The sequence below is a fragment of the Oryzias melastigma genome, linkage group LG1 (assembly GCF_002922805.2).
Source record: "Oryzias melastigma strain HK-1 linkage group LG1, ASM292280v2, whole genome shotgun sequence".
NCBI classification, from domain to species: Eukaryota; Metazoa; Chordata; class Actinopteri; order Beloniformes; family Adrianichthyidae; genus Oryzias; species Oryzias melastigma.
Genome location: NC_050512.1, coordinates 2,864,695 through 2,890,105, shown reverse-complemented (window position 1 = coordinate 2,890,105; position 25,411 = coordinate 2,864,695). Strand labels below are relative to the sequence as shown.

The following is a 25,411-nucleotide window of genomic DNA, read 5'->3' as shown; positions in this document are numbered from 1 at the left end:
CTGTTCATGGAAGCCTCATGGGAGTCTGTCAGAGCAAGTTTTAGGAATGGCATGCAATGCTGTTCTTTTAAAAAAAATCTTGTGAGGCGAAGAGTGTGTCCAAAAGTATTGTTTGTATGTAGTATTTCACTTTAAAAAAAGTCTGTAGTTTCTTCATGTTCATTACATTTCTTAGAGTTCCTTTTGATTGCAAATGACATTTTAGAGTGTTGAGATCACACTGATGGGCTGGAACGAGTCCTATTTGCCCTATGACTATGTTACATCTGTCTTGGACTTTAGCTCTTATTTCTCAGACATGGTCAGGGCTCATTGTGCTGAAACTTTTGATAAATAGTCATTCATTAGTCATTGGAGTTGAAGAGTCTGGAATGCATACATGAAATTACAAGTCAAAGCCAATGTGTAACAGCTATACCCTTGTGTTAAGTATTTTATTGTTTTATATTTACAGCACATGTGTCAAAGTCAAGGCCCAGGGGCCGGATCCGGCCCTCCGGTTCATTATATCCGGCCCTGCAGATCTCTTTATTTTATTGTTACTACTGGCTTGATGATATCTTGCACTTATTTTGACAGAATATATTTTTATGGAGAGTAAAATATTGAAAGTTATTTAAGGTTTGAGTTGATTTATTCTGGGATAATATTCCTGCTTTTTTATTATTCATTTTTATCTTTAAAAAGTTATGGTTTTAAAGTTTTAAGAATTGGCATCATGCCAGCTTTTTGGACTATTTCAGCTACTTACTCGTTGTTTTGACTAATTTAGGGTTTTTTACGTTTTTTTAGGCTATGTGGAAGTTAAGCTATTTTTTTCAGCTATGCTTGCTGTTTTGGCAAACCTATGTTTTTTTGTTTGCTTTTTTTTTGTTTTTTTTTTTTGGCTACTTTGGCATTTAGCTAATATTTTAGCTGGCTATCAGCTTCAGTGTTTTCAGCTATCAGCTTAAGCATTTTTAACTCTCAATTTCAGCATCTTCAGCAGTCAAATTCAGCTTACAGCATTAACACTAGCATTGTCTTAGGTAATGCTATATATCTAGTTCATAATTATGTTAAAAAGTTACAGTTTTAAAGTCTTAAAAATTGAATTTTAGTGTTCAATAAATGTTTATCCTGACCTAAGTTGTGTTTGGATTTTGGACCCCTGTGTGATTGAATTTGACTCTCCTGATTTAGAGGATAGAAGAAAAACTGCAATGTGATTAAAGACAAGTGAATGCAATTCTCCTGGGCAGAACCACAACATAAAACCTTTTTTTTTTTTGGCCTTTGTTTTTTTGTATTCATCTGGATTATTTCAATGGACATTCCTGTTATTTTTCCACACAACATTGTACTTACTTTACTTTTAATAAATTCTCCTCTGACTTTGTTGCCTTTTTCTCCATTAAGACTTACATTTATCCCTTGATTATCTGTACCGTCACACTGTAATTATGTTGCCTTTCATCACATCCTCCTTTCTCTTGGATTGGGCTCAAGAAACATCTCATCAAAACGACAAAATAGAACTCAGAGACAGAATCTTCAATGTTGATAAGAGATTCTCTAATACAAAGCCAAAGTCTATCCTCCGCAGAAAACTTTGTTTTTTCATTTGTGAAAGGGTTTAATCCTTGGTGGCTTTCAGTCATTGTTCCAAACGTGACGTCTCTGTAGCACTTAAACAGTTCAATGTCAGGTAAAATTGGATTCTGATTAGAGTTCGCCGTGAGAACTCGCAAAGCCATTTTGTTCCCATCACACAGTGTAATTATAAATTTACATCTTTCCAAATCCCCCTCTGAGAAACCAATGATGTACATAACCGTCGCATTTAGCTGTGATCATATTTTCTGCTGATGTCAGATTTCTGAAGCTTTGCTGGCTGAGGAACACAGGCGCACTGAGCGAATTGAGTCGGCACATCTCTCCCCGTATTGCAGAGTTCAGATGAGTTTTTTCTATTTTGTGCTGCTCAATTTAATGGATATAATGAGGCTCTTAAAACACACAGCATTGGTTTAACAAATGGGAATAAACTAACAGGGCCATCAAAGACTATAAATGCATTATTTATAAGTACTGTCATTTTTTTAACTTTTGATGGCACTTTAATTGTGCAAGGCTAATTGTTTACATACAGTTGGGCCTGTAATGTGACCAATGCTATTTTCATCACTTGCTCTCATGTGTTGGCATGGGTTGCCTGGAGGAATGGACTCAATGGAGCATATGAAGTCATTCTTCTGCACCACTGAGCCATGGGCGTCACGTTGTTTACTGGTAGTTGGACACTAATAAAATGACAGATGTACTGAGGTCTATGTATGAGATCACTGTCCTTGGCCCTTGGAGTTACAGACTTGCTCAGCAAAGCATCACTTAATCCATCGACAGGTTTTTCTTATACAAATGAAGATACATGTTATTTTTACTTCAAATTTGTGTTCCTGCCCGTGTCTATTTATAATATAGGCCTCGAGGATTGTCATTCTGATGTATTGCAAAACAACAGTTCTGGTTACACCCTGTTTATGCTTGAGCTCAATTACATTAAGGATAAAAGAAATGTATAAAACACAAATTTAGTAAAAAGTTAAGCAAATATTTAAATTTCCTTGTATACTTTCACAGTTTCAACCTTTTTATGGAAAATGATCATTTCCTTATGCTAATTGGGGACTGCAAGTGGACACACCAGACATGGCGTGGCAACAAGTGATGATTGTGTTTTAGTCTTACAATGTAGAGACAAAAAGTGACAGAGACAATAACAGCACAACTTTAGACATTAAGGGCTTAATCACATTGAACTACATGATTTTTTGTTTATTTCTTTGACTTTTTTGGGAAAATACAGATTGATAAAAAGTCAACAAGAAAATTACAACGTATATGTCTCCTCCGTTATGTCAGGGGTCTGCAACCTTTAACACTAAAAGAGCCTTTTGGTCTAGTTTCTTACCAGCCAGAACCTGTGAGAGCCACAAAGTTCCACTTTATTGTTTAAAAAATGCACAATATGTATGCTTTTTTGGCAATCTAACATTTATTTATAAATATAGTTTTTAAATATTACAATAATTTAATTACTATTAAATTGTCCATATGTTTCAATATATAACCGTTTTAATTTAGCACACACTTTCAAAATAAAACCAACCCTGTGTCAAAAAAGATCCTCCTGCTGCAGAAACTTTACTTGAATCAAAAATGCAAGACAGTCAAACGTAATGTATTTTTTATTAGGATTTTATGATGCTTTTTTTTTTATTTATTTTACTCTAAAAAAATATACAACATTTTAATAGAATCTATTTATATAAAAAAAAAAAAAATGAAAACATTAAGAAATAACCCAGTTTTTGATTGCCATTCTCTGAGATGTGAGGCACAAATCACTCAATTCTAAATCATTTTAAATTATTTTAAAATGCATTTTTTCAAAACTTGAACCATTTTAGTGCAACTCACCAAAATACATTTATAGGGACTTTTATTTGACTAAATTAAAAACACAAATTTATAGATCATTTCTACCGAATTTCTGACAGTAAAAATGAACTTTTTTGCTTTCTGTTTGCTAAACAGGAAGGACAACACTTAAATAACTAATCTCTTATTTATTCAATCATTAGCCTTTTTTTATTAAAGCTAAAGAGCCACAATAAAGGGAAAAATGAGCCACATGTGTCTCTGGAGCCACAGGTTGCAGACCCCTGGTCTATGCAGAGGTTCAGTTAACTAAATCTAACGACTTAACTGTCTCTGGGAGGGGAAGTATAAACTGATTGTCAAGAGTGATGGGCATTATAATCTTCAGAACTTTCAAATTTTTGCAAAAAAAGAAAAAGCATAGTAAAACTTCATTTTTAGCTTATATAACATGATTGCCACAAGGCTCTGAAGGTTGGAATTACATTGAAAAAATCCCTGTTCGAAACACTACGACAAAACAAAAACTACAAGAAAATGAAAGCCCTGTATAGTGAAGTGGGATTGAATTGTGCTGCAGGTATTTGGCTCGTACAGGTGCGGCTACAACTAAAAGAGAGCACAAACTTTGTCTTGCAGTTCCCTTGTTTCTCGTGCGGCCACTTTAAGGGACGTCATTAAAATGAAATGTGCATGTACTAAATGTATCGTGATGTATTTGCAAAGAACATATAAGTTACACAAACTTCTGAAATACAAGCAATGCTGGTATCTGCTCTCCTTATGACACACTCTAGCAATCAGACTCTTCACTGACCCTGACTGCATGAAATGCTTCACGCAAATTATGTCATTTCTATCAGCCAAGTTGGGCACAATAGATGTGCAAATAGCACTAACGGGCTCCCTGCATAGTGTGCAGGATTTAGAAGAAATAGATTAAAGGAAAAATTGGTAGGACATGCCTGCTCTCACTTACTCTTATGTGTTCCATTAGTGTTCACTACAACCTGGTGCCTGCAGCATGCCTGTAGATAAAAATGTGCAAGAACATTTTCGCCTAGAAAAAAGGACATTTGTAGGACTCGCCTGTGTCTCATCTGCTTCTTATCCTTATGTGTTGCTTACATGCTGGCCACAAGCTGTCGCCTACAATGAGGCAGTGATAAAAGAATAAAAATGCGTCAACATTTTAGCCCTGCAGGATCACCGGGTTATCTAACATCTGAAAATCGTAGATAAACAATGTAGCTTTTTCTAAAAGCATAAAGAATTTCCATCACAAAATCTTTTCGAAAAATGGCACATGGTCCAAAAAAAAAAGAAAGGAAGAAATGTGGAGTTATAACGATTTATTGATTTGAATAGATGAAAATACTGTATTATAAATGACGTAGTATGTTCTTGTTCTCTACATTTTAAGACATTATATTTGTATTATTTCATTGCAAAAGGCCTTTTTCCGTTAGATAGTCAAACAAGCACTGGAATTATCCAATCTATTCTGTCAGTTTTGCTGAACATTCAGTCTCTGGGCATCATAAGATTGATGTGACTGGCACATTAATAATATAAAATAGCATTTTTGTGTTTTTACTTTGTCAAAAAATATAAATAATTCAAAAGGCACCAGGAATGAAAAATCTACCATAAGGTCAAAAAAATGGCCCCCCTTTTCCCCCTTGGCGTATTTGGAAAGCCAACATTTATAACTGTATGCATTTTAAATAAGTGCACCAGCTTCCCTCAACACCCGCATGCCCTCGGGCAGCATTGGCATGTAATGTTTACAAGAGTCAGACTAGCTGCATTTTCCACAAAACTTTCAATAAGTGCAAACGGTGGAATATTTTAACATTTATGAATCTTTTTGGGCACAAGTTTCACAGTTTTGGACGAGTGTGACAAACATTTCCAGTGGTAAGTTTAGTAAGTGCTCTGTATCAACCTTTAAATGGAAACAACAGGGTGCCTAAAGCAAGAGGACTGAATTGGCACAAGGAACTGATAACAAATATAATTGATTAGTTAATTATATTTTTCATATAAGGCTCTATAAGTCGAGCATACATTCACTGGTCACTTTATTAGACTCACCTGTCCAATTGCGTGTTAAGGGAAATTTCTAATCAATCACATGGCAGCAACTCAATGCATTTAGTCATGTGATGTGAATGTCAAGTCAACATTTAGAGCAAGAGTTAGAGCAAACTTTCATTTAGTCTCCAAACTGAGACTAAACCTAAAGTGCAACTCCTTAAAGTTGTAAATTTAAGAAAAGTCAGATATTTCAGTTTTTAAAAAAAGTGCTAATCTTGCTGTTTTTCAATAATATTAAAACTCCCAAACTTTTGTCTCCACGGGGGATTTATTGTCGTCTGAGTTCTGTTCACTAAATGAAACTCAGTTTAAAAGTTTAAACACAGCTTGTCCCCTATTTTCATTCTAGCAGCTTTTGTGCCTTCTCTTCAAAGATTGAAGAGCTTTGAACAGCTAAATGTTCCCCTCCATTTATAAAAAGTCACTAACTGTGTCTGTGTGGCTGAAAGATTTGTTGGACAGTGTGTTCTGTGAGTTTCACGTTAGTGTCTCCACTTTGTCTGGGATTCAACTCTCAGTCAAGGGGAGTCAACTCATGCAAATACTCACAAATGTTACTGATGTATATATTTAGATATTTAAAATCCTCACACGTGTACTACATTAATTATTTTGAAATGTTGTGAAAAAGGGAAATGAGCAGAATTAAGACTTAGAAGGAACACTTGGCCCAAACTAAAGAGCGACACACCTGACAAAGAGTACCATGTGACTTCAGATGATACTCATCCTGTGACCCTTGTGACAGACTTGAGGAAAACCACCAAACTAGAGCTGGACTACATTGAAATACGTTAGATTTTGACATTTGTGATAAGATGCTTGTTAGCGTTTTGGTAATACTGCTTTCTTATGCACAACCTAAAGATAGCAGGACTCTAGATATGTTTGCTAAGACGTCAACATCACCACAAGTAGTTGGAATCCAAGAAAATAATCCTGAATGTTTTATAAAAATAAAGCAAGGACTATTAAGGTTAAGACTGGGACCAACGTTGCCTGTTTGGGTACACAACTCATTCGAGAAAAGACACACAACACTAAACAGTTGCCACATTAGACGGGAATTGAATAATAAAAACAAGTTTAGGTTAAAATCGGAAAACCAAATCACAAAAAAAGTGGTAATACTAAGATAAAGACAGAAAATGAGCCTCAGGAAGAGTTCCTAAAACAATACAATCAAATATCCAAATAAAAAGAAGCAACATTTCAGCAGAATAATCGGAGTGGTTGTCTCTTCTATCAAACGAAGACCAGACTACAGTTACTAGAACTCTTCACTCACTAAACACGTTTGGAGAGACATGTACAAAGTGCAAAGCATTTCCATTTCATATGCTGGTCTGCAGACACTGAAAAAAGTGAAAAATTGAATCAATTAACAAAAGTTCTGCTATTTGTCATGTTTAAAATGATTTGTTTTCATTAAATCAAAATTTTGAGTTGATGGTTTACTCAGCTTTACATTTAATTTGATTAAAAACTAAAATGTTTGAAGTAAAAAAGTTACAGAACTTTTGTTTATTAACCTAATGTTTCACTATTTACATTGAAAGCAATGTTCTGTACAAATGAACACAAATGAATTTTGCAGGAACACAATTCATGACTTGTGTTATTGCAACAACATAGTAGCACAAAGATCATATATGATTTTATTGTGGATTGATCCCTACACATCTCTTTTTTAATGCTATGTTTTAGTCTTGATGTGTATATATATATATATTAAGTTAACAATCTCAAAGAAGGAAGGTTTTTTTCACATCTTTCAAATAGTTTTAAAATAATAAAAAATCTACAACAAAGAGGAAAAAAGTGAGTTTCCTTCAAGTAGAATGTTCTCTAGTTGGCTTCAACTAATTGATAATCCAAATAATTATTAAGGCTGACTAACTGTTTGGTTGTTTGTGTCTTTGCTTGTAGTAGATGAATGCATACCACAACTTTAGCTTTTTTTCATCATACGTGCAACATTTCATCTACCTTCCATACCTCGACAGAAGAGACGGCTGTTGATTAATAGAGATAAAAAATAGTCATCATTTATCTTTCTCCCTGTCTCGTTCTCCCATCCCTTCCTAAATTAATGGCTGTAATCAACTCTAAATAAATCATTTCTATCTCCCAGTACATGAATCTCACCTTCCCACTTGTAGAAGACTCTTAAGTATAATTGAAAGGTGATTGTCGGTGCAGTTTCTTGTATTCTCATTTGTATTTTTTTCTACAGTCTTTTCCTCTTGATCTGAACGTGTGCTGTGATGCAGAAGAAGGCTTGCTATTCTTTTCGTTGGATAGAAGAACACTTCAATTAATGCAGTGACCCTCTGATTTCCTGCCATTGCATCATGGTCACACCTCCAGCTGTTTACTTTCAGAGCTAAAATATTCCAATTATTTATTTATTCCTTTTTTTTCTGTCTGTCTTTCTTTATATATTTCCAGAGTCCAATCCAGAATGTCTTGAAGGGCTGGCTTTTAACCTTGTTCAGTTAATTCTAGCATTATTCATTTTGAAGAGCCAATCCTGTAGAGGGATTTAAGAACAGGCAGTAAAATGCAAAATAGCAAAAGAAAGTTATGTCGTTAAAAATGGAACAACTCGGTCTGATAAATCCCTGGGTTTTATCAGATTATACTCTGTGGCTATGAATGTTATCAGTATGCAAATACGCATAACTGTGGATGTGCGCTAAAGTTATCTGAAAGAACAAAACAGTGTGAGGAAGAAATACTTGATGATGAATGTCACAAACTGTTTAAGAAACCACTGTGACCTTTCATCTTCAGGAGTGTGGGACAAAGATAGTAAAAGCAGGAGAGGTGAAGGAGGAGGAATGACAAAGTGCACTGAAGCTCATTTCAATTAGAAATTCATCTCGAACTGTTTAGGAAAATCAACCATGCGTGGAGTGTTTACTTGGCTTGACTGCATTCGTCTTTGTACCCATCCCTCGATCCTTTAATGGTGTCTCCTTGCATCATCTCCTTTCATTGTTCGACGCCCTATTTTAAAAGCTTGAATAAAATTTCAGGAGAGGAGACCCGGATAGCTGCTCTCAATGCTTTGATGTGCAGTTGTAAAAGTGTTACACTGGGGCCGCTTTAATAGGCTTAATTCATTAATTGGAGAATGAAAATTCAGAAAGGGTTGTATAGGCCGTGAGGGCAAAGCTGTATTGTGTCATTCCAACAGTGAGGAACTAAAAACTTTTTGCTAATTTATAAATATATATTGGTCCTAAGCTAGAAGTTCTCAATTAATTCGGTGTTTGAAGTTGGTGCTATCTCCTATACTCACATTCTGAATTATTTACATGCGGATTGGGGTTTGGGTCACGTGTAATCTGCTGGTCCAATACATCCAAGATGGCGAGGACCACTTCAGTTCAGAGGGCAAAAAGACTCCTAAATATATTTTAAAAAGTGATATAAACGATGCCACATGTACATGGTATGCATAAAAAGAAAACAATATAGGATTATACAACCATATATGGTCCTTTTAAAGAATGGACAAAGACAGTTTTGATGCATATGGACAACTAGGAAAATTGTAGCACACTATGAGATAACTGTGTTACTTCTTGGTTAATCTTTATTGACAAAGTCAAATAGCAACAAAACATCTTCTATCAATGACATCAGCAAGAAACAACAGGTCTGCGCCCTCTAGTGTTTATAAGTGCGTAGGTATTGACAACACATTCTCACTCTCAACACATATTGACGTTTGTTCAGGGACCTTTCTGCATCACTTTTTGATATTTTGGGTGTCCCCAACTCGTCGGTTATTGACGTACTGGTTGTTCCCATTAAATCACGGGTCTCCAACCAGCAGGGCGGCGAACCAGGACTGGTCCAGTACCGCAACGCATAGCCCACTGGTACCAAAACCCGGTGCCGGTACCCTAACCAGACCAGATGCGGTACGCAAACCAGTACCTGGTTAAGGTTAGGGTACCGGAACTCGATTATGGTACTGGTAATGGGCGCATCCCGAGGACGCGTGCGCATCTGGTACCAAATTAGGTAGTGCCTCCCAAAGGTTTCGGACCCTTGATTTTACGAACAGGAATCACATTAAAAAACAACAAGTTGGGGACACCCAAAACGTCAGTTATTGAAGCGGAGGGGTCTTTAACCAAACGTCAATTTGTGATGACTTGGAGATGAGAATGTTGGTTTTGATCTAAGCAATAACTGTCTAAACATTCAGTTTGTTTCGTAAACAAATACCCAAATCTGACAGAGTTTAACAAAATCAAAAACAAACTAATATTGTGTAATTTCAAACTCATTAAGAGGAGCTTACAATGAGAAATTGTCTGAAAGGTGCGATGTGTGCTCCCTTACCCTTTGATATTGAATGGCATGTTGAGGGTGGAGGATTAAAAGTGTCCCGGATGACTAACAGTCCTGCTCCTCCATGTGGGCTGCAGTCGGTCCACTGCAGGTGGAAGCAAAGCAAACGTGATGCAGACAAATGTTCTTGTATGTCAGCAAAACTGTCTTGAACTGATTTGCGTCAGTGCCAACACTGTGTGAATGTTCAGAAGGAAATAGAAGATAGGGGAACATGGGATGTTATTTCTGAGAGTGAGAGGGATGATTAGATATGCCAAATAACCATAAACATCAGCTACAAAAAAGGAAAAGAACTGTAAACACTGTAAAAATATGAGTATGTTACACAGCAAGATAAGGTGTTTATCTATCTAAATTTTTATTATTCACACATATATAAATATCAATTTGTTGCTGAAGTGAAACTTGATTAATAAAAAAACATCATTGAACTTTTATTTTTTTTATATTTCGGATTCACGACTTCTGAGCAAACAGCAGGATGTATATTAACCCAAAGTCCATAAGAGTGCAGAAGACACATATTGTTAAGTTGTTCACATTAAAATGCTGACTGTTCATTGTTCATGTGTTGTGTTCAAAGTCTAAGCTAATTTTAGAGCTAAATTACTATTTATTTAGTAGGATAACTGCATATCTTTATTTTGTCATTGTGATTTAAGTTATTGATTGTTTGTATTATATTTTTCAATTTTACAAAAAATGAAGAAAAAAAGGAAAAAGAACAGGAAAGTGGAAATTACTAGTAAAAGTACATCTCTTCAAATTGACGGATTTCTTGGACTTCCTTTTTGTTCGCCATCCGTCTAACCTTGCTCATGAGCAGAAACACGAGGACAGAATACAAGGACTCCAACTCTGTGACAAATAAATAAATACTTAGTTTTCATGTGGCTTTCTGATGTTGAAGACACAAAAACTTAACTGCTTTGAGAACCATATCCTATACACTGGTGTTAAATCACATGTGTCAAAGTCAAGGCCCGGGGGCCGGATCCGGCCCTCCAGATCCTTTTATTTTATTGTTATTAATGGCCCGATGTTATCTTACGTTTATTTCTAACTTCTATAATTTTGATAAAGTATATATTTTATGGATAGTAAAATATTGAAAGTTATATAAGGTTTAAGTTGATTTATTCTTTAATAATATTCCTGCCTTTTTACTATTCATAGTTATGTTAGAAAGTTACGTTTTAAAGTTTTAAAAATTTAGTTTTAAAGTGGTCAATAAATGTTTATCCTGCTCGGCCTGCAAATTAGTGTGTTTTGGATTTTGGCCCCTCGATTGAGTTTAACAGCCCTGCCATAAAGAAATGAGGTGTCCACGATGAGTTCCATTTGTCTGTTTATACCATCTAGAAGGGTTGTTTCCAAAATAAAAAGTAAATTTTGCACCTTTCTCATTTGTGGAAACTTTGACAAGCAAGGTACATTTTTAAAATCTGTTTTTGCGACTTTTGCTATTTTGTCTTCAATACATTAACCTGGAAAAGGAAAAAAAAAACATTCCTGAAAAACTCTCAAACATACAATAAAAACAGCTGAATGTCAATGATTTTAGATTTTCTGTAAACACTTGAATTAAGTACAAATTAAATAGAAAACAAATTCAATTAAACAATTTAAATTGTGCCTAACATGTTTTGCACAGTTTTCTCAGTAAAGAGAACATTTTAAATCAAAGATTTGGATATTTCATTACATTTTGCTGCTTTATTCTTTTTTTAATGATTATTTCTACTGACTGATTTTGTCAAACAAAGAAAAACAAGTCTTTAAATGTGTTTTTTTTGCCATGCTAGGATCCACTTGAATTCACAGATTTATCATTTCTTGTGGGTTAACACTTTAGACAACCTGAAGCCGAGAGCTGCTCGGTTTGTAATCTCGTCAGAGAAGAAGGCCCTGGTTCTATTCCCAGCTGGGACCTGTGCATGTTCTCCCCGTGCGTGGGTGGAATTTCTCCAGGTTCCTCCCACGGTCCCAAAATATGCTTAGTGTAAGTGTGTTCCCTGCAGACAGACCTGACAACCCAACAGTAACTGGGACAATCTAGTGTCCCCAAAAGGGATTTTCAGTAGCAGGTTCAGAAAATGAATGGATTTTAAACTGAGCTTTGTTGTTTTCCAGGATAGACCTTGTTTTAGAACATCAACGGCAAAAACAAATATTTATAATTAGTTTTATATCAGATTTTTCCTGAAAAGCCATAAGACTGAAACACATATGCAGAATATTAGAAGTTTGTCAATTGAAATTTTAGCTTATCAGCTATAAAAAAGTTACACAACTCACGTCATTTTTGGAATAGTGTGTTTGTTTCAAATTTCAGCAGCAAGGAAAAACTTGAATTTGGACTTCAGCGGCATGCAGAGACTAACACAGCATTTGTGTTTTCATTTCCTCCTCGAGCACCTCACCTCATCAGTAAGGTCTTTTGGTTGCATTATTGCTGGAGGATCCTGCTGAGGGAGGCACTTGTGACTACAGAGGAAATCCTGTCAGGAAGTGATTATTTAAATCAGTTCATCAATTATGATGTCTTCCTAATGAGGAGTCCTGCTGTTATTGGTGGCAGCAAAATTACTCTACCGTAATCACTGAGTGAGACATTTGCAGGAGCCAATTAATTGTTCAAAAGCTCCTAATTTGAGCTGAATCAAATTTAAACTTCTGCAGGTCACTATGGAGATGGAATAAGGTAAAAGTGCTCCTTAAGTGTTATTGGACAATTGTTTCTTTTAATTTTTGGCCACATTTTTTTTTTAAAAATGAAAAAGAGAAAAGTTTAGTGTCATGTAATTAAACACCGGGAAAACAAGCTTTTAATTTGATTAATGCAGGCTGTCATTCTGCTTTGCTAAAGTATTGCTTTTCATTTACAGCTCTCTTTTCTTGGGCTGCTTTCCTTCAGATTGCTGCCATGCCTTAAGTCATTTGAAACAAGCAGCCTGCGCTCACTTTTTTTCTAGGTTGTTGCAGCTGGTATGATAGCATGGTTTCCATTAGGTAATGGTTCTATGGGTTTGCTAAAGTTTGACACCAAAGTGAAAAAAGATTATTGCTAATAATCAGTGAGAAAACAACCCAATGGAGCAGGTAGACGGAGACAACTAGTTTTTATTAATATATGGCTGTTTTTGGCTGATGGTTTCTGGCTGTTCTATTAGATTTTTAAAAAATCTTTCAGAGTAAACTATATGATAACATACTACCTTTGGAACAATAAAAAACAAATTATAAAATGTGTGTACTTTTTGTGAACTCCTTTTCATACCTGAAAGTAAAATGACTCAATCTATGAGGCTCCACATATCGCTCCTTGAGGTTGCTGCCCATTTCATGATATCTGCAATAAAATTTGGTAATAAAAAAAAAAAAAATACAGAAAACATCAGATGAATGTTTTAGGATTTATTGAAATGATGAAAGCATTGCTCTGATCAGCACTGGCTCTGAAAGATTTTTTTTCTTGTTGAAGCATCATCAATCTCCGTATCAAAAACCCTTTTCACTGTCATGCAGATCATTTTCCTGGAGACATGCATCACTAATCCATGTTCAAACCAGTCTTATAATACGTTGCTGGCGTTTTCCACCAGGCAATAGTCTGCTACCCTTTCTCCAACAGGAAATAGTCTGATCCCGTTCTTCATCAGGAAACAGTCTGCTCCTTTTCTCCATCAGAAAATAGTCTCCCCCCTAATAGTCTGCTCCCTTCTCCAGCTGTCTTCCCAATATCCTCGTCTACTTGCACCATTCTTGGATACATTCAGGATCCATCCCACCATGTTGTGTAGATTCCTCACCAAAATGTTCTATGGCGTATGCCACCACACGAAGTTTAAATATTAAACTGAATGAGAGTTTCTTTCCCATCGCTACACTGGATAGCAACACAGACAGCCGACGTCTGCACAACTGTGCACGAGCCGGGAGTGTAGGACTCTCTAAGCTAGCTGATTACTGCTAGCTTTCCTGAGAAAGTGTTTGTGTTAGTCTGGGGGCGGAGCAGACTCTTCCTGGAGGGGGCGGTTCTCAACTTGTGATGTAAGCATGTGAGGACCTGCTCGTTTTCGTGGGTATGGGAGGGGCTGATGTTGAGAGTGCAGATTTTTGGAGGATTTTTAAAAAATGCGTAAACGGATCAAAATACCACTTTGAGGTTGTTTATATTAAGGAATAAACAGTATAATACACTTGAAAACTCAAAAAGTTTGTTTTTCATAGGATGGCCTCTTTTTGGTCTGTTCCATCTCTCCTGGAGGTCTGTTGTGTAGGTCGTCTTGTTCCTGGTTACCCGTCACTTCACTTGAGGCATTGAAGTTGTTTTTTCATTGGAACCACACGGATTCTGGCAAGCTTTCTGCCAGCTCTGAGCTTTGCAGCTGTCAAACAAAGTGTTTCCTGGTCTGCAGCTGTCAGCTGTCACTTCTGTGAAGATCACTTTTATCCAGTCAAAAGTCCGGCATCAGATCTTATCCATCAACCTGTCAGACGTTTCTCTTCTGGTCATCGCAGACAAGACCACAGCTGTTAAGACCTCACCAGAGAAGACCAAGCAACCTGCCCTGTTTCTCTCCCTATTGTATTGATTGACAAAATCCCATCACTCTAGCATAGACATGTGATGCTGCTGCCTTTTCTTTGTTTTGTCCCATGTATTCCAACTCTTTCTTTGCTTACTCAAAGTGTTCTGTTTGTTTGTTTTTTTTATTATTATTCCCATTTTTTAAAAAGACATTCATATTTAAATAGGCTGAGGATACAGCTGTAACTTTTTAGGATAGAAGTGTATTTGGATGTAGAATCAATAGACCTGGTGTTTTTAGGAGTTGATTTCCATGTTACACTATACATTTCTGACCCAAAACTTTAGCAAGCATATTTCTTCAGAAATTAACAAAGTTTAAATTCCCAGAATTCTATATAAAATTATTGACTGGAAAGAAAAAAGAAAACATTGTTTTAGAAAAAACCTTTCTTTTGGCTGATTTCTAATGGCTGGGTTTTTCCATTTAAGCTTTTAGGGAGACATTTGCCCAAAAAATCTGATCTGAGCTGTCATTTGCTGGTTGTAAAAGCTATTCAGATGTCCAAAAAAAAATCCTTTCATGAGAGATGCACTCTTTGGGTCTACAAATTGTGAGATCGATGAATATTCTTTAGTTGGGTCATCCCGACTCAATTACATTTTTCACTGTGATTATCGGTCTTACAGACTTGACCATAGACTGTCCTAATCGATCTGTCTGAGGGGGCGGACAGGTATAGAAAACTATTTTTGTGACTTTAAGAGTGCTTTACTCAATAAAAAGAAAAAAAAACAGAAAAAAACTCACTGTAGAGTATTAAAAGATGAAGAAAAGATGCTTTTACTATATAGATAGAGTATTACCTAATAAATTACTTCCAAGTCTATCACTTTTCACTACAAAGTTTATGTGGTATGTAAAACTATGATGTTCTTTGTAAGAGTTATAACAATAGATGTATAATGAGTGGTGGCATTTGAAAATGTTTTAAGCAAGTTTAATGATTTACATAGTTGTAGTTTACTATCTCTGTGAAATAATTGAGCTGAGCCTTTTGGCTCTAGGAATATAATCTTTTTGACTATTCCTACATGTAGTTTCATTCCCCTGTAACTGTCAGACAGCAGTCTGTCTGTGAACATGACCCTTAACATGATGAGAAACAACTTAAAATGACTCCTCAAAGTCATCAATGAGGGAACAGAAGAACATTCAGGAGGACAAAATCAAGACAAGACAAGAAAACAGGAGTTGATGCAAACTAGTCACCACTGATGAGAGACTGTGACCTTTGGAAGCATAAATGTTCTTACACAATGCTGAATTTGAAACCAAAGACCTCAGTACTTCAGCATGGATGGAAGAAAAGCACAATGACAGAAAGTACAGATAACCCAACCTGTAATTCTGACCACGCTCGTTCATAGGAGAAATTTGTCACCATTTAACACATTTCTTCTTTTTGAAAAGACACAAAAGACACACCCCAGTTTTTAAGTCAATATTAGTATCACTGTTGACGAAAATTAAGGTTGTATTCAAACTGGACACATTTGGTCTTCTTAAAGTGAACCAGAGTTTGTAATCCAGAACAAAAATTCAGACAGGGTACGTACAAGTGGACCCTGGTCTGGGACCAAGGACCGCTCTCTGACCCATCTTTTGATGTGGTCTCGGTTGGTTTCCAATCGGACTGAACTTTGGTTCTCTCTTATTTTCACTTGTCTGGAGCCGGAACAACTGAACCAAAATGGCCACCGTAGATGGCCACCGTTGTCATTAGTGGACAAATGTGGAGCAATGATGCAACAGCAAGTCATTACAGCGTGATACACATTGATTCTCACACTGTTTTTCCAAAACCTATATGCCATAAACTCTTATCACCGTATATCGTAACCGTAATGTATTTTTGTTTAGAGCCGGCCCCATAACTGCTGGCCAATGACTGAAGAGATCTTTAGTCACATGGTTTTGTTTACAAGCTTTGGTCTGGAAAACGATAGTCCACACGACTGTAGTCTGAATACAGACCAAATGCAAGATCCGGGACTCGATCCAGAACAGATTAGGTGTACTTAGTCCAGAAAAAATATTTGAAACTGTGTTGAGAATATTTGGAATTTAAGAATATTCTGTCTTTTTTTGTGAAGGTTCAGTTTGTGGATCTCTTTTTGCGCTTTGATTCCATATTAGAGGTGCATATTTTTTCCTAAGAATTTCTACCTTACTGCTACTGCTTTACATTAGTAATAGCACTGCTCTTTTGATATTAATAACAACAATAATAAAGTAATAACTATGCGTATTTTTGTTCATTTTAAATGTTGTGGCCCTCCAATTCTGCCCCCCTCCCACCCAAAATGTTCTAGCTCCGCCACTGGTGGCCTGAATCTATGTTTTATGAAAGTTGAATTTATTAATGGAATAATGTAAAAGAATATACCTTTCCAGTATGTTCTATTCTCATGGAAATGAACTGTTTATCGTCTTGTCAGCAGTTGAAAAAAGTTTTGGAGCTTTTAACATAGCCAAGAAAGACGACTAGGTTCTTCATTTTCTGAACTTTTTAATAAAAATGTTTTTTGAGTGTAAGCTTGTATGTAGAACACCAACTACATACAACCATCAGCCAGCTTGTGATCAAACCCTTTTTTTCAACCAAATCAGATATTTCCCCCCTTTATGTAATGAATGTGTGACTTCTAATTAAGCTTTTCATCAGTGATTAGCCCGAGAAATTTGTTTTCTTTCACCCTTTAGGTTTCTTCATCATTTATTTTAACTGCAGTTTTAAAACTGTTAGCAGTAATCAGCGTTTGGGATTCCGTCCAAGGAGAGAGTAATCAAGCATGAGTTGGCAGCAGGGAAGCTACAGGTGGGAAAACCTGAGCATCAGAGACATGAACGTCAGCTTCCTGGAGCAAAAAATAAAAAGACTGGAGACAAACTCTGAAACTAGATGAGACGTCATGGTTGGATGTAACACGGGAAAACTTTTATATTATTTTTTGTTTGTTTGCAGACACATTTATCTGCTTTACTATTTGAAGATGTAAAAACTCAAATTATTCTATTTCTACTGAATTTCTGTCCCCACTGTTTCTTGTAGGGATTTTCTTGTTACAGCCAGGGATCAACATATTTAAAATTGTTGTGACAGTTGTTTTTTTTTTTTTTAATTGCAATTTTTTTCATATTTTATCATTTTTAGACGATGTAGTGAAGTGTTTTTTTTGTTTTTGTTTGTTTGCCTTTTCCCCCAATTTATTTAAGTGTAATTTTACGTTACCCCACGAGAAATGCATAGCATGGTCACAAATAAAACATTCATAGTGTTTTATTTTAGAATGAACAAACTTTTTTACTTCATGTTTGTGTAAGAGCAAATGTGTAACCTGAGCAGGTATACAAGAGGATCATGCTCAGCAATTTCCACATAGTAATGGCCAGCATTATATTCATGTTGGAAACTTTAAAAAAATAAAAATAAAATTGGATTGAGATTTCATTCATGTTTCTTGAATTTAAATTTAAAAAGTAACTTGCAATTAATTTCCAGTAAGAATTACTTCTTTGAGTTTATTTTTTAGTTATTTATGACTGTTAATCATTAGCACTAAATCTGTTTCTTTTACTGTTTTCACTCATTTTTACCATAAACTTTCATTTTTCTTTTGTTATTCAACAGTCATCATTAGAAAGCACCAGTTTTAGTTAGAATGATCACTAAGACTAAAAACTTGTATCTCTGTTTGTAAAATAGTTTAATTATCTGATAAATTGCACAATAAATGTTTTTGTTAACATTCCATAATCGACTGATCTATACGTTTTATGAGTTAGTTATAACATTAAAAGAGCTTATATTCACATGAAAAACCTACGGACAGTATTTCTTCTCACACATGGTAATGTCATACACTTCAGGCACTTGATAAATTAAAAAACAAGCATTTTTTTGATTGACGAACAGACCAAAACGTTTAAATTATAGCATTAGCTCTCTTTTTTTTTTTTTTTTTTACCTATAGAATGACAAAAGATCCCCACAGTTTTGCTTTATGAGGATTAACGTCAACAAGTCATTAAAGGAAAACTCCCTTCCATTCAAATGTACTAATTTGTGACTTTTCCCTAACTTTATCAATGAGTATGATTTAAAAAAAAAAAGAATGCTTTCACTTTATTGAAAAATGCAGCATCATTACAGAACTATAGTGTTTTGATCAATAATCATACCAGTCTTTAAAGTCCATCCATCCATCCTCAGAACCCATTGAATCCCCTGTGGGTCACTGGGCTGCTGGAGCCAACATAGCTCGTGTTGGGTAAAGGCAGCCCACACAGGTCACCAGTGTGTCACAGGGCCACACACTCATGCCTAAGGACAATTTAGAGATACTAATTATCCTTTGAAGCATGTTTTTGGACAAGCTGAAGGGTTCAGAGAAAACCCACACATCCACAGGAAGAACATTCAAACTCCACGCAGAAAAGTCCAGCAGGGATTTGAACCAGGAGCTCATTGCTGCGAGGGAAAAGCATGAATCACTCCACCACCATCCAGCCCCCCTTTAATAACTTTATAATAGACATTGATTAGGAGTAAAATTGTTAAAATTATTATCAACAGCATAAGGTGGGAAATTCAATTTTCACATGATCAACCCGGTTACATGTCCGAACACATAGTACTGGACTGGCTGCCAGCAGACGCCTCTATTATTCTGCAACACGGTTTTCCCGAATGCTGCACAGCAGTGGTGTTGTGTCTTGTGTTGGTGCCCTAATGGCGGTGTGAGAGATTTTGGACAAACTTTGTTTTTCTATTCAGCTGAAACCCTTCTGTCATTTCAGGTGCAGACATGGTGGAAGCTCAGTGCCAGAGGTTTGAAGTGAGGAGCAGTGATGGTGAAAGAGTTCTCTTCTCAGCAGATGAAGAGGAGGTCAGCATTGGCACCGAGAGGCTGAAAGTTACAGGTGTGTTCTCTCTATTTTCCAACAGGAAGTAGGAAAAACAACTCATACTGTATATCCACGTTTACATCTGTATTCCTCAATTTTTATTTAGTCTTTGTTTATGGTCATGCAAACTGTTTAGTTTCACAGTTTTAGCCAACAAGGGCAATTCTGAGTTTGTTAAATTTGCTTTACATCTACAAATAAAAAAGTGTGGATCTCTGCTGGGTTCATTTTCCCATCAGCTTTTGATTTAATTTGCAGTGGTTTGCTGTTTCCATTAAACCTTCATATTAGTAAAAACCGATATGCCAGTCTTCACACACGGTCCTTTGATGCAATATGGAGTTTTTTGTAAAATCCATCCATAGATTTGTCTCTCTGTTTCATTATCTCATCTGCAAGGTCTTTGCAGAGAGCAGATGAAAAGAAAAAGAACTAACTTAACTAAAAATGTACAAATGTGTCCTATTTATCAGGTAAATATAGGATTTTCAAAATTGGTTTCAAAGGTTTTAATAAAAACACTTAAAGTCTAAAGAGGAAGGAAGTACTTCTCAATGAAGTACACTGCTTTTTTTAATTAAATTTAAATTCCTAAAGCATTAAAATGAATGTCAATACATTAAAACCTGGTTAATAAAGCAGAAATGAACACTTTGTATTAATATATGTTAAAACAAAGAAGATAATACGAATTAAATATAAAACAAGAACAAATATCAAAGCCCACCCTGCATGAAAGACAACTGACAATAAAAATGTATTATTCAAAGATTTGTCAGATGTCAGGTTTGTGTTTTACAGACCGCTTAAGGGTAAAATTCCAGTCTTGCAAGTAAAGGGCTGATTGAAAATGAGATTATTTCACATAAAAACTAGAGCAGTCCCACAGGAACTGGTGTAGAGCGTCCCAGACTCTTCACAGAAGGCGATCCAGTCCACTGCTAGTTTTTATTTGTGAAAACCTAAAGCTTCAAAAAATTTCTCTTTATAGAGCATTCATATTTTTGTCCAAACCTTTTTTGAACTAAATGATCTGTTGAACAATCTTTGAAATTTAATAGCCTCCCAAGATAAAAAAGATTCTGAAAAAAACATTAAATCTCACACATTAAAAAGTCATGAACAGATTAAGACATGTAATTCATGAAGTCTCGTTCTGGAGAAGTTTATTTTTTTTTAAATGCAGTTTCCTTTGAGTGTGCAAGTAACTTTGTGACTTTCAAATTTTTTTTTTGCAAAAAATTGCAAAAGTATTGTCTTTATCATAAATCAGACCTATGGGGATTACCAGCAGACTGTAGAGGAGGAACAGGGAAAGACAAAAAAAAAGAAAACTAGTCAGGGAAATGACAGGTAGACTAAAGCAAAATAGATCTGAATACAGAAGGAAAATGTGTGGAGCAAAAGAAGTCAAAACTTAAAAATATATATATAACATCTGTGCTAAAGAAATCATTGGTTAGATGGGAGGTTACAGGGCATCCCTGTGCTATATAAAATATTATTTCTACATGTTTCTAACTCTGTTATGGTTCACTGATGTACACAGTTGGAATTTATTACAACTCAACAAATTCAACTTTCAAGGTGAACTTATCAAGACACACAAAACCGTGCTTACATTGTGCTTCAGGCAATTTGGGAGATTTGTCCATTACAGGCACTCTAGAGAAATGGAGGTGAGCAGGTGAAGGTCTAGAGGTGATTGTTCCTGTCTTTTGCTGCGTGATTGAGGTTAGAGAAGAAAGCGTGATCGGTAAAACAAATCACTGTGTGAGCACAGCTAATACACCATTGTCTTCTTCAGTCATGCTGTGCTCTTTCTGTTTGGGAATTCACTTTTTCATGTACGATGACTGACATCTTGAGATGTTTTTGTAGAGTTCACATTCGGCATGTTGCTGTCATTGTATAGATTCTAAATGTGCACTTAAAGTTATGTGACAAATGTATTCCAAATATCATATGTAAAAAAAAAAAGTGATAGTGATAGGAAGCTTCAACAATGTATGATTCTTGGTTTCCAGAGTCACTCTCACCAAAACCTCCTACACTCCAAGGGCATGTTTTGAAAAAACTTTGTTTTCTCTCTCCTTTAAAGCAACCTTTCTTTTATCTACGCTCCAGGCCAGTCAAAAGGAAGAGAGACAAACATGATTGTGGGGTAGTGTGAGGACATAGGGGAAAGAGAGGAGCAAGATGGGAAACAAGAAAAAACAAAAAGCAAAATCATCAGCAAAGGCGTAGGATTTATAATGTCTTTATAGATGTAGTGGTCAAGTAAATATGGGCACACACCCAAATGTTCACGCAAGCACATAACATCTGAACAAATGCACACAGACTTGTGCAACCCTCGTGCTGTTTTATGCATGTTTACTTTAAAAGTGTGGTCATGTGGACCCCATAAGACGGCACAAGGGTTAAAAATCTTCAAGTTCACCCTACACATGTTCACATATATGCAAATGCTAACATACACACAGGCAGATGTCATGGCATTCAAACCACACTTTGACTCATGTATTCTGTATCATTCATATTAATACTTGGCTAGGCTCATCAATCCATGATGTACCCCCCCCCCCCATGCCCCTTAACACCCCGACAAACAAGGAACCCAAATGCATCTGTGTCCACAGTAACCAGATTTCAGCCACTCGGTGTCAAACTACCCCATCCAGAAGTAAAAGAGACAAAGGGTGATAGAGGGCAGAGGCAGGTCCCAGGTCCAGATCGGACCCCAACACACCAAAACTTAGACCGAATCCTTATTCTACCCCTACAAATTCCCTCACCCCTCCAATTATAGGGGCATTTGAAAAGGTAGGCTCTTTTAAGGGCTAGCCCTTGCAATAGAGGAAAAAAAAACTCTGCGCAGAAATGTTTTTCCTTCATGTGGGTGTGCTCTGAAACACATAACTTTACATTTAAAAGGGCCATACCATGACATCCAACTTTATGAGCTTTCAAATGTATTATACTGTTCATTTCCAAGCTTTAGCAGCTCTGCGCTAATGCAGCTGACTGGCGACTATTGATGATGTCATCGAGTGAGAGTGACGTTCAAATCGGAGACACTATTTTTCCATAACTCTCCGTTTGGAGGGCTAAATGTAGGGGTGGGAGAAGCTGTAGGGAGATGATTCGACCTTTGATGAAATGTCAACCACCTCACATGAGCCAAAAGCTTCCACTTTCTGTCCACGCACCTCTGAGGTGGACTTGGACCCCCAAACATGCCCGTGCGAATGCCCCTGCTGAAAAAAATGGGGGGAGGAGATAAAAGACAGAGGCCTCCAATGTGACAAGAAATATCAATAAAGTTTCAGTCTCCAATAACCTTAGTGTGGACTCGGGTCACATGACTTGGACTCAAGTCATAAATTTGACGACCTTAGACTTGATGTCGACTTGCCTGCTGTCCACTTGGGACTTGTGGACAAAGACTTGAGACTTACTTGTGACTTGGAAAGCAATGACTTGGTCCCACCTGTGGCAATAACCTTAATGTCAAATGCAGAGCGTCTTGGAATACCCCCCTGTCTATAGTGATCGGACCGTCAGATCTAAGGCACCGATGTTCCCCAGCACACACTCACACGTTACATCTGGAAGTGGACAGAGTAGCTGTAGCACCCACCCCACCTCTGTACTTTGGCACAGATGTGGACGATGTGATGTCATGCACCAGAAGGTCTATTTAAAGTCTTTTGGGAGGAGAATGAAGAGAACACCTCTGGTGTGGAGGCTGCAGTCCAGCTCTGACTACCATTTTCACCACTTTTTCACTATTATCAGAGTCCTCTTGAATAGAACTTGGTGTTTTTGAAAAGCCCTTTTTTTTGCGCAGCCCTCCCAATGAGCAACATTGCTTCATGCAGTATTAAATTTGTAGCAGTGCTGAGATTCCAATCGCTGCAGTCTCAGTTAGAGACGAGGCCAAGCATCTGTTCACAGCTGCAGAGATGACTGCTGGACTTGGGGGGCTAAACACGCCACTTTATTATAGTCAGCCTTTTTCTTCCAGAAGGAACATTCATTTAGACAAGTAAACTCTTTAATAAAAGAAATAAATGAATGAACCTCACAAGCAAAAAAAACATACCATTTGTTTCTGCACTAACACTGAAACAACACGCTGTTATGTAACGCAATCATTTTAAATGACAGGCAAAGGAGCTCTGTTTTATGCGTTTTTAATGTCTTCTAGGACACAGAATAATACTGCATGATCCAAGTTTTTCTGTTTCCCTCTAGAGATTACAGTGTTCTCGTTTCTTCCTCTAATTGGGTTTTCTCTCCCTGCAGGGAATGAAGGAGTGGTGTTCAGTCATTCTGTAGAGACTTCACATGTAAGAGCAAAGCCTTTCCAGGACCTCAAGTAAGTATGCAAAACCATTTTCCCAACATGAAGTTCTGCAATTTCTTCCACATCTGTTCCCTGAACACGTCTTATAGTTTTAACCGTAATTGTATGATTGCTTAGTAAACATTCACACTATAGTGATTCTCCTGCTCCTTTCCGTAGGTTTTTTAGCACATAAAAACTCAATCACACTTTCAGCGATTTCAGCAATCTTGGTATTGAAACTTTACAAACTTTACTTTACAAGACTTTACTGCTTGTTTTTTTTGGTATTCATAAACTTTATAATTTTTTTAAAAAACGAGCAAAATATGTCCCATAGGAAATAAATGAGAAGGTCTTCAAATTTCAAAATTTTAAATGGATTTGGAACAAGCCTTTAAATATATTTATTTATGTTTTTTTTTAATCTTTTCTAGTAATTTTCAAAAAATTTGGAGTTGACCTAATATTTTAGTGACATGCTAATGGTTTTGGCTTGTTTTTATCTACTGGGATTTGTATAGCCTAATTTAGAGTTTAGCTACTAGCAACATGCTAACATTTTTGTCTAATTTAGTTTACGGAGGAATTTTTTACTATTTTGGAGTTTTACTAGTATTTAAGCAACAAGCTAGCTTTTTGCTATATACTTTGGCATCTACTAACAGTTTTTTTTGGGGGGGGGGGCTAATTTAGCTCATATTTCAGCAACACAATAAATATTTTTGCAAAATTGGCATGTATTAGGGATTTTTAAGAAATTTTATTGCCAATTTTTCAGAAATCTAGGTCAACTTCTTCGCTCTTTAACAGTTCTTTAATTAAAGTTCCAGTCTTTTTTCAAATGTAACATTTGGGAAATAGCTTTTGCATTTTCAGCAAATCCTTTCAGCAATTAAAGTAAATTGTGTCACCATTTTCAGCAAAAATCAGTGACTACAATCAGCAAAAAGCATTCATAGTAGCATTATTGCAGGTAATGCAACTTTTCTAGTATTTTTTTTTTTTCTAAAAAATGAGGGAATAACATCAGACTCAAATTAACAAAGAACGGTGTCACTAATAGAAAAACTTCACCTGCTCTGTCAGGTAGCGGCTCATCCTTTGGGCACCAGATTCATGACACACATTCAGCAGAACGATGTGTGACTGTCATGCCTGACAGGAGGTAACAAAAGCTGCAGCATAAAGGTCAGGCTGATACAGAGCAGGACCTCAACACATGTACGCACAGCAGGTGTAATACAGCAAAGAGAGGGCTAAGAGGATTCATGTTTGCAGAGCTCTCCACTACTCACTGAGGAAAAAATAAAGTTTTATGACAGTGATGACTAGAGGTTTAGGAAAAAAATCGAAATGCAGCCAACACTCAGAAACTAAAAAAGAACTTTGGTTGTTCTTTTACTAAAATGCATTTAGTTATTTTTATTTAGCTTTTGATTGTTCGTTAATGTTTAAAATGCCTGTGTAAATATTACTAAATAGATTCAATATTTTTGCTTTACTCAGTGATTTAGGCAAGGGATTATGCAACGCTCTTGAGGAGAACGCTAAGAATATTTATCCTCATGGGATTCTGTAGCTGACTAGCTTCAGAATAATTACTCAATGTGGTTGTGTGAAACCGCTTGACACAAGGTTTTTAAGTAAATATAAA

General features: G+C 36.3%; 1 protein-coding gene across 1 annotated transcript in view; it reads left to right on the top strand.

Moving 5' to 3' along the window:
• Nucleotides 1-23,787, top strand: part of LOC112137166 (zeta-sarcoglycan) — a gene marked incomplete at its 3' end in the record, with an annotated part of 352,152 nt that extends 328,365 nt beyond the window's left edge. The window contains 2 exon segments of the mRNA XM_024259329.2: nt 19,296-19,418; nt 23,715-23,787. Coding sequence (XP_024115097.1) covers nt 19,296-19,418; nt 23,715-23,787 — 196 coding nt within the window.
• Nucleotides 23,788-25,411: the final 1,624 nt, after the last annotated feature.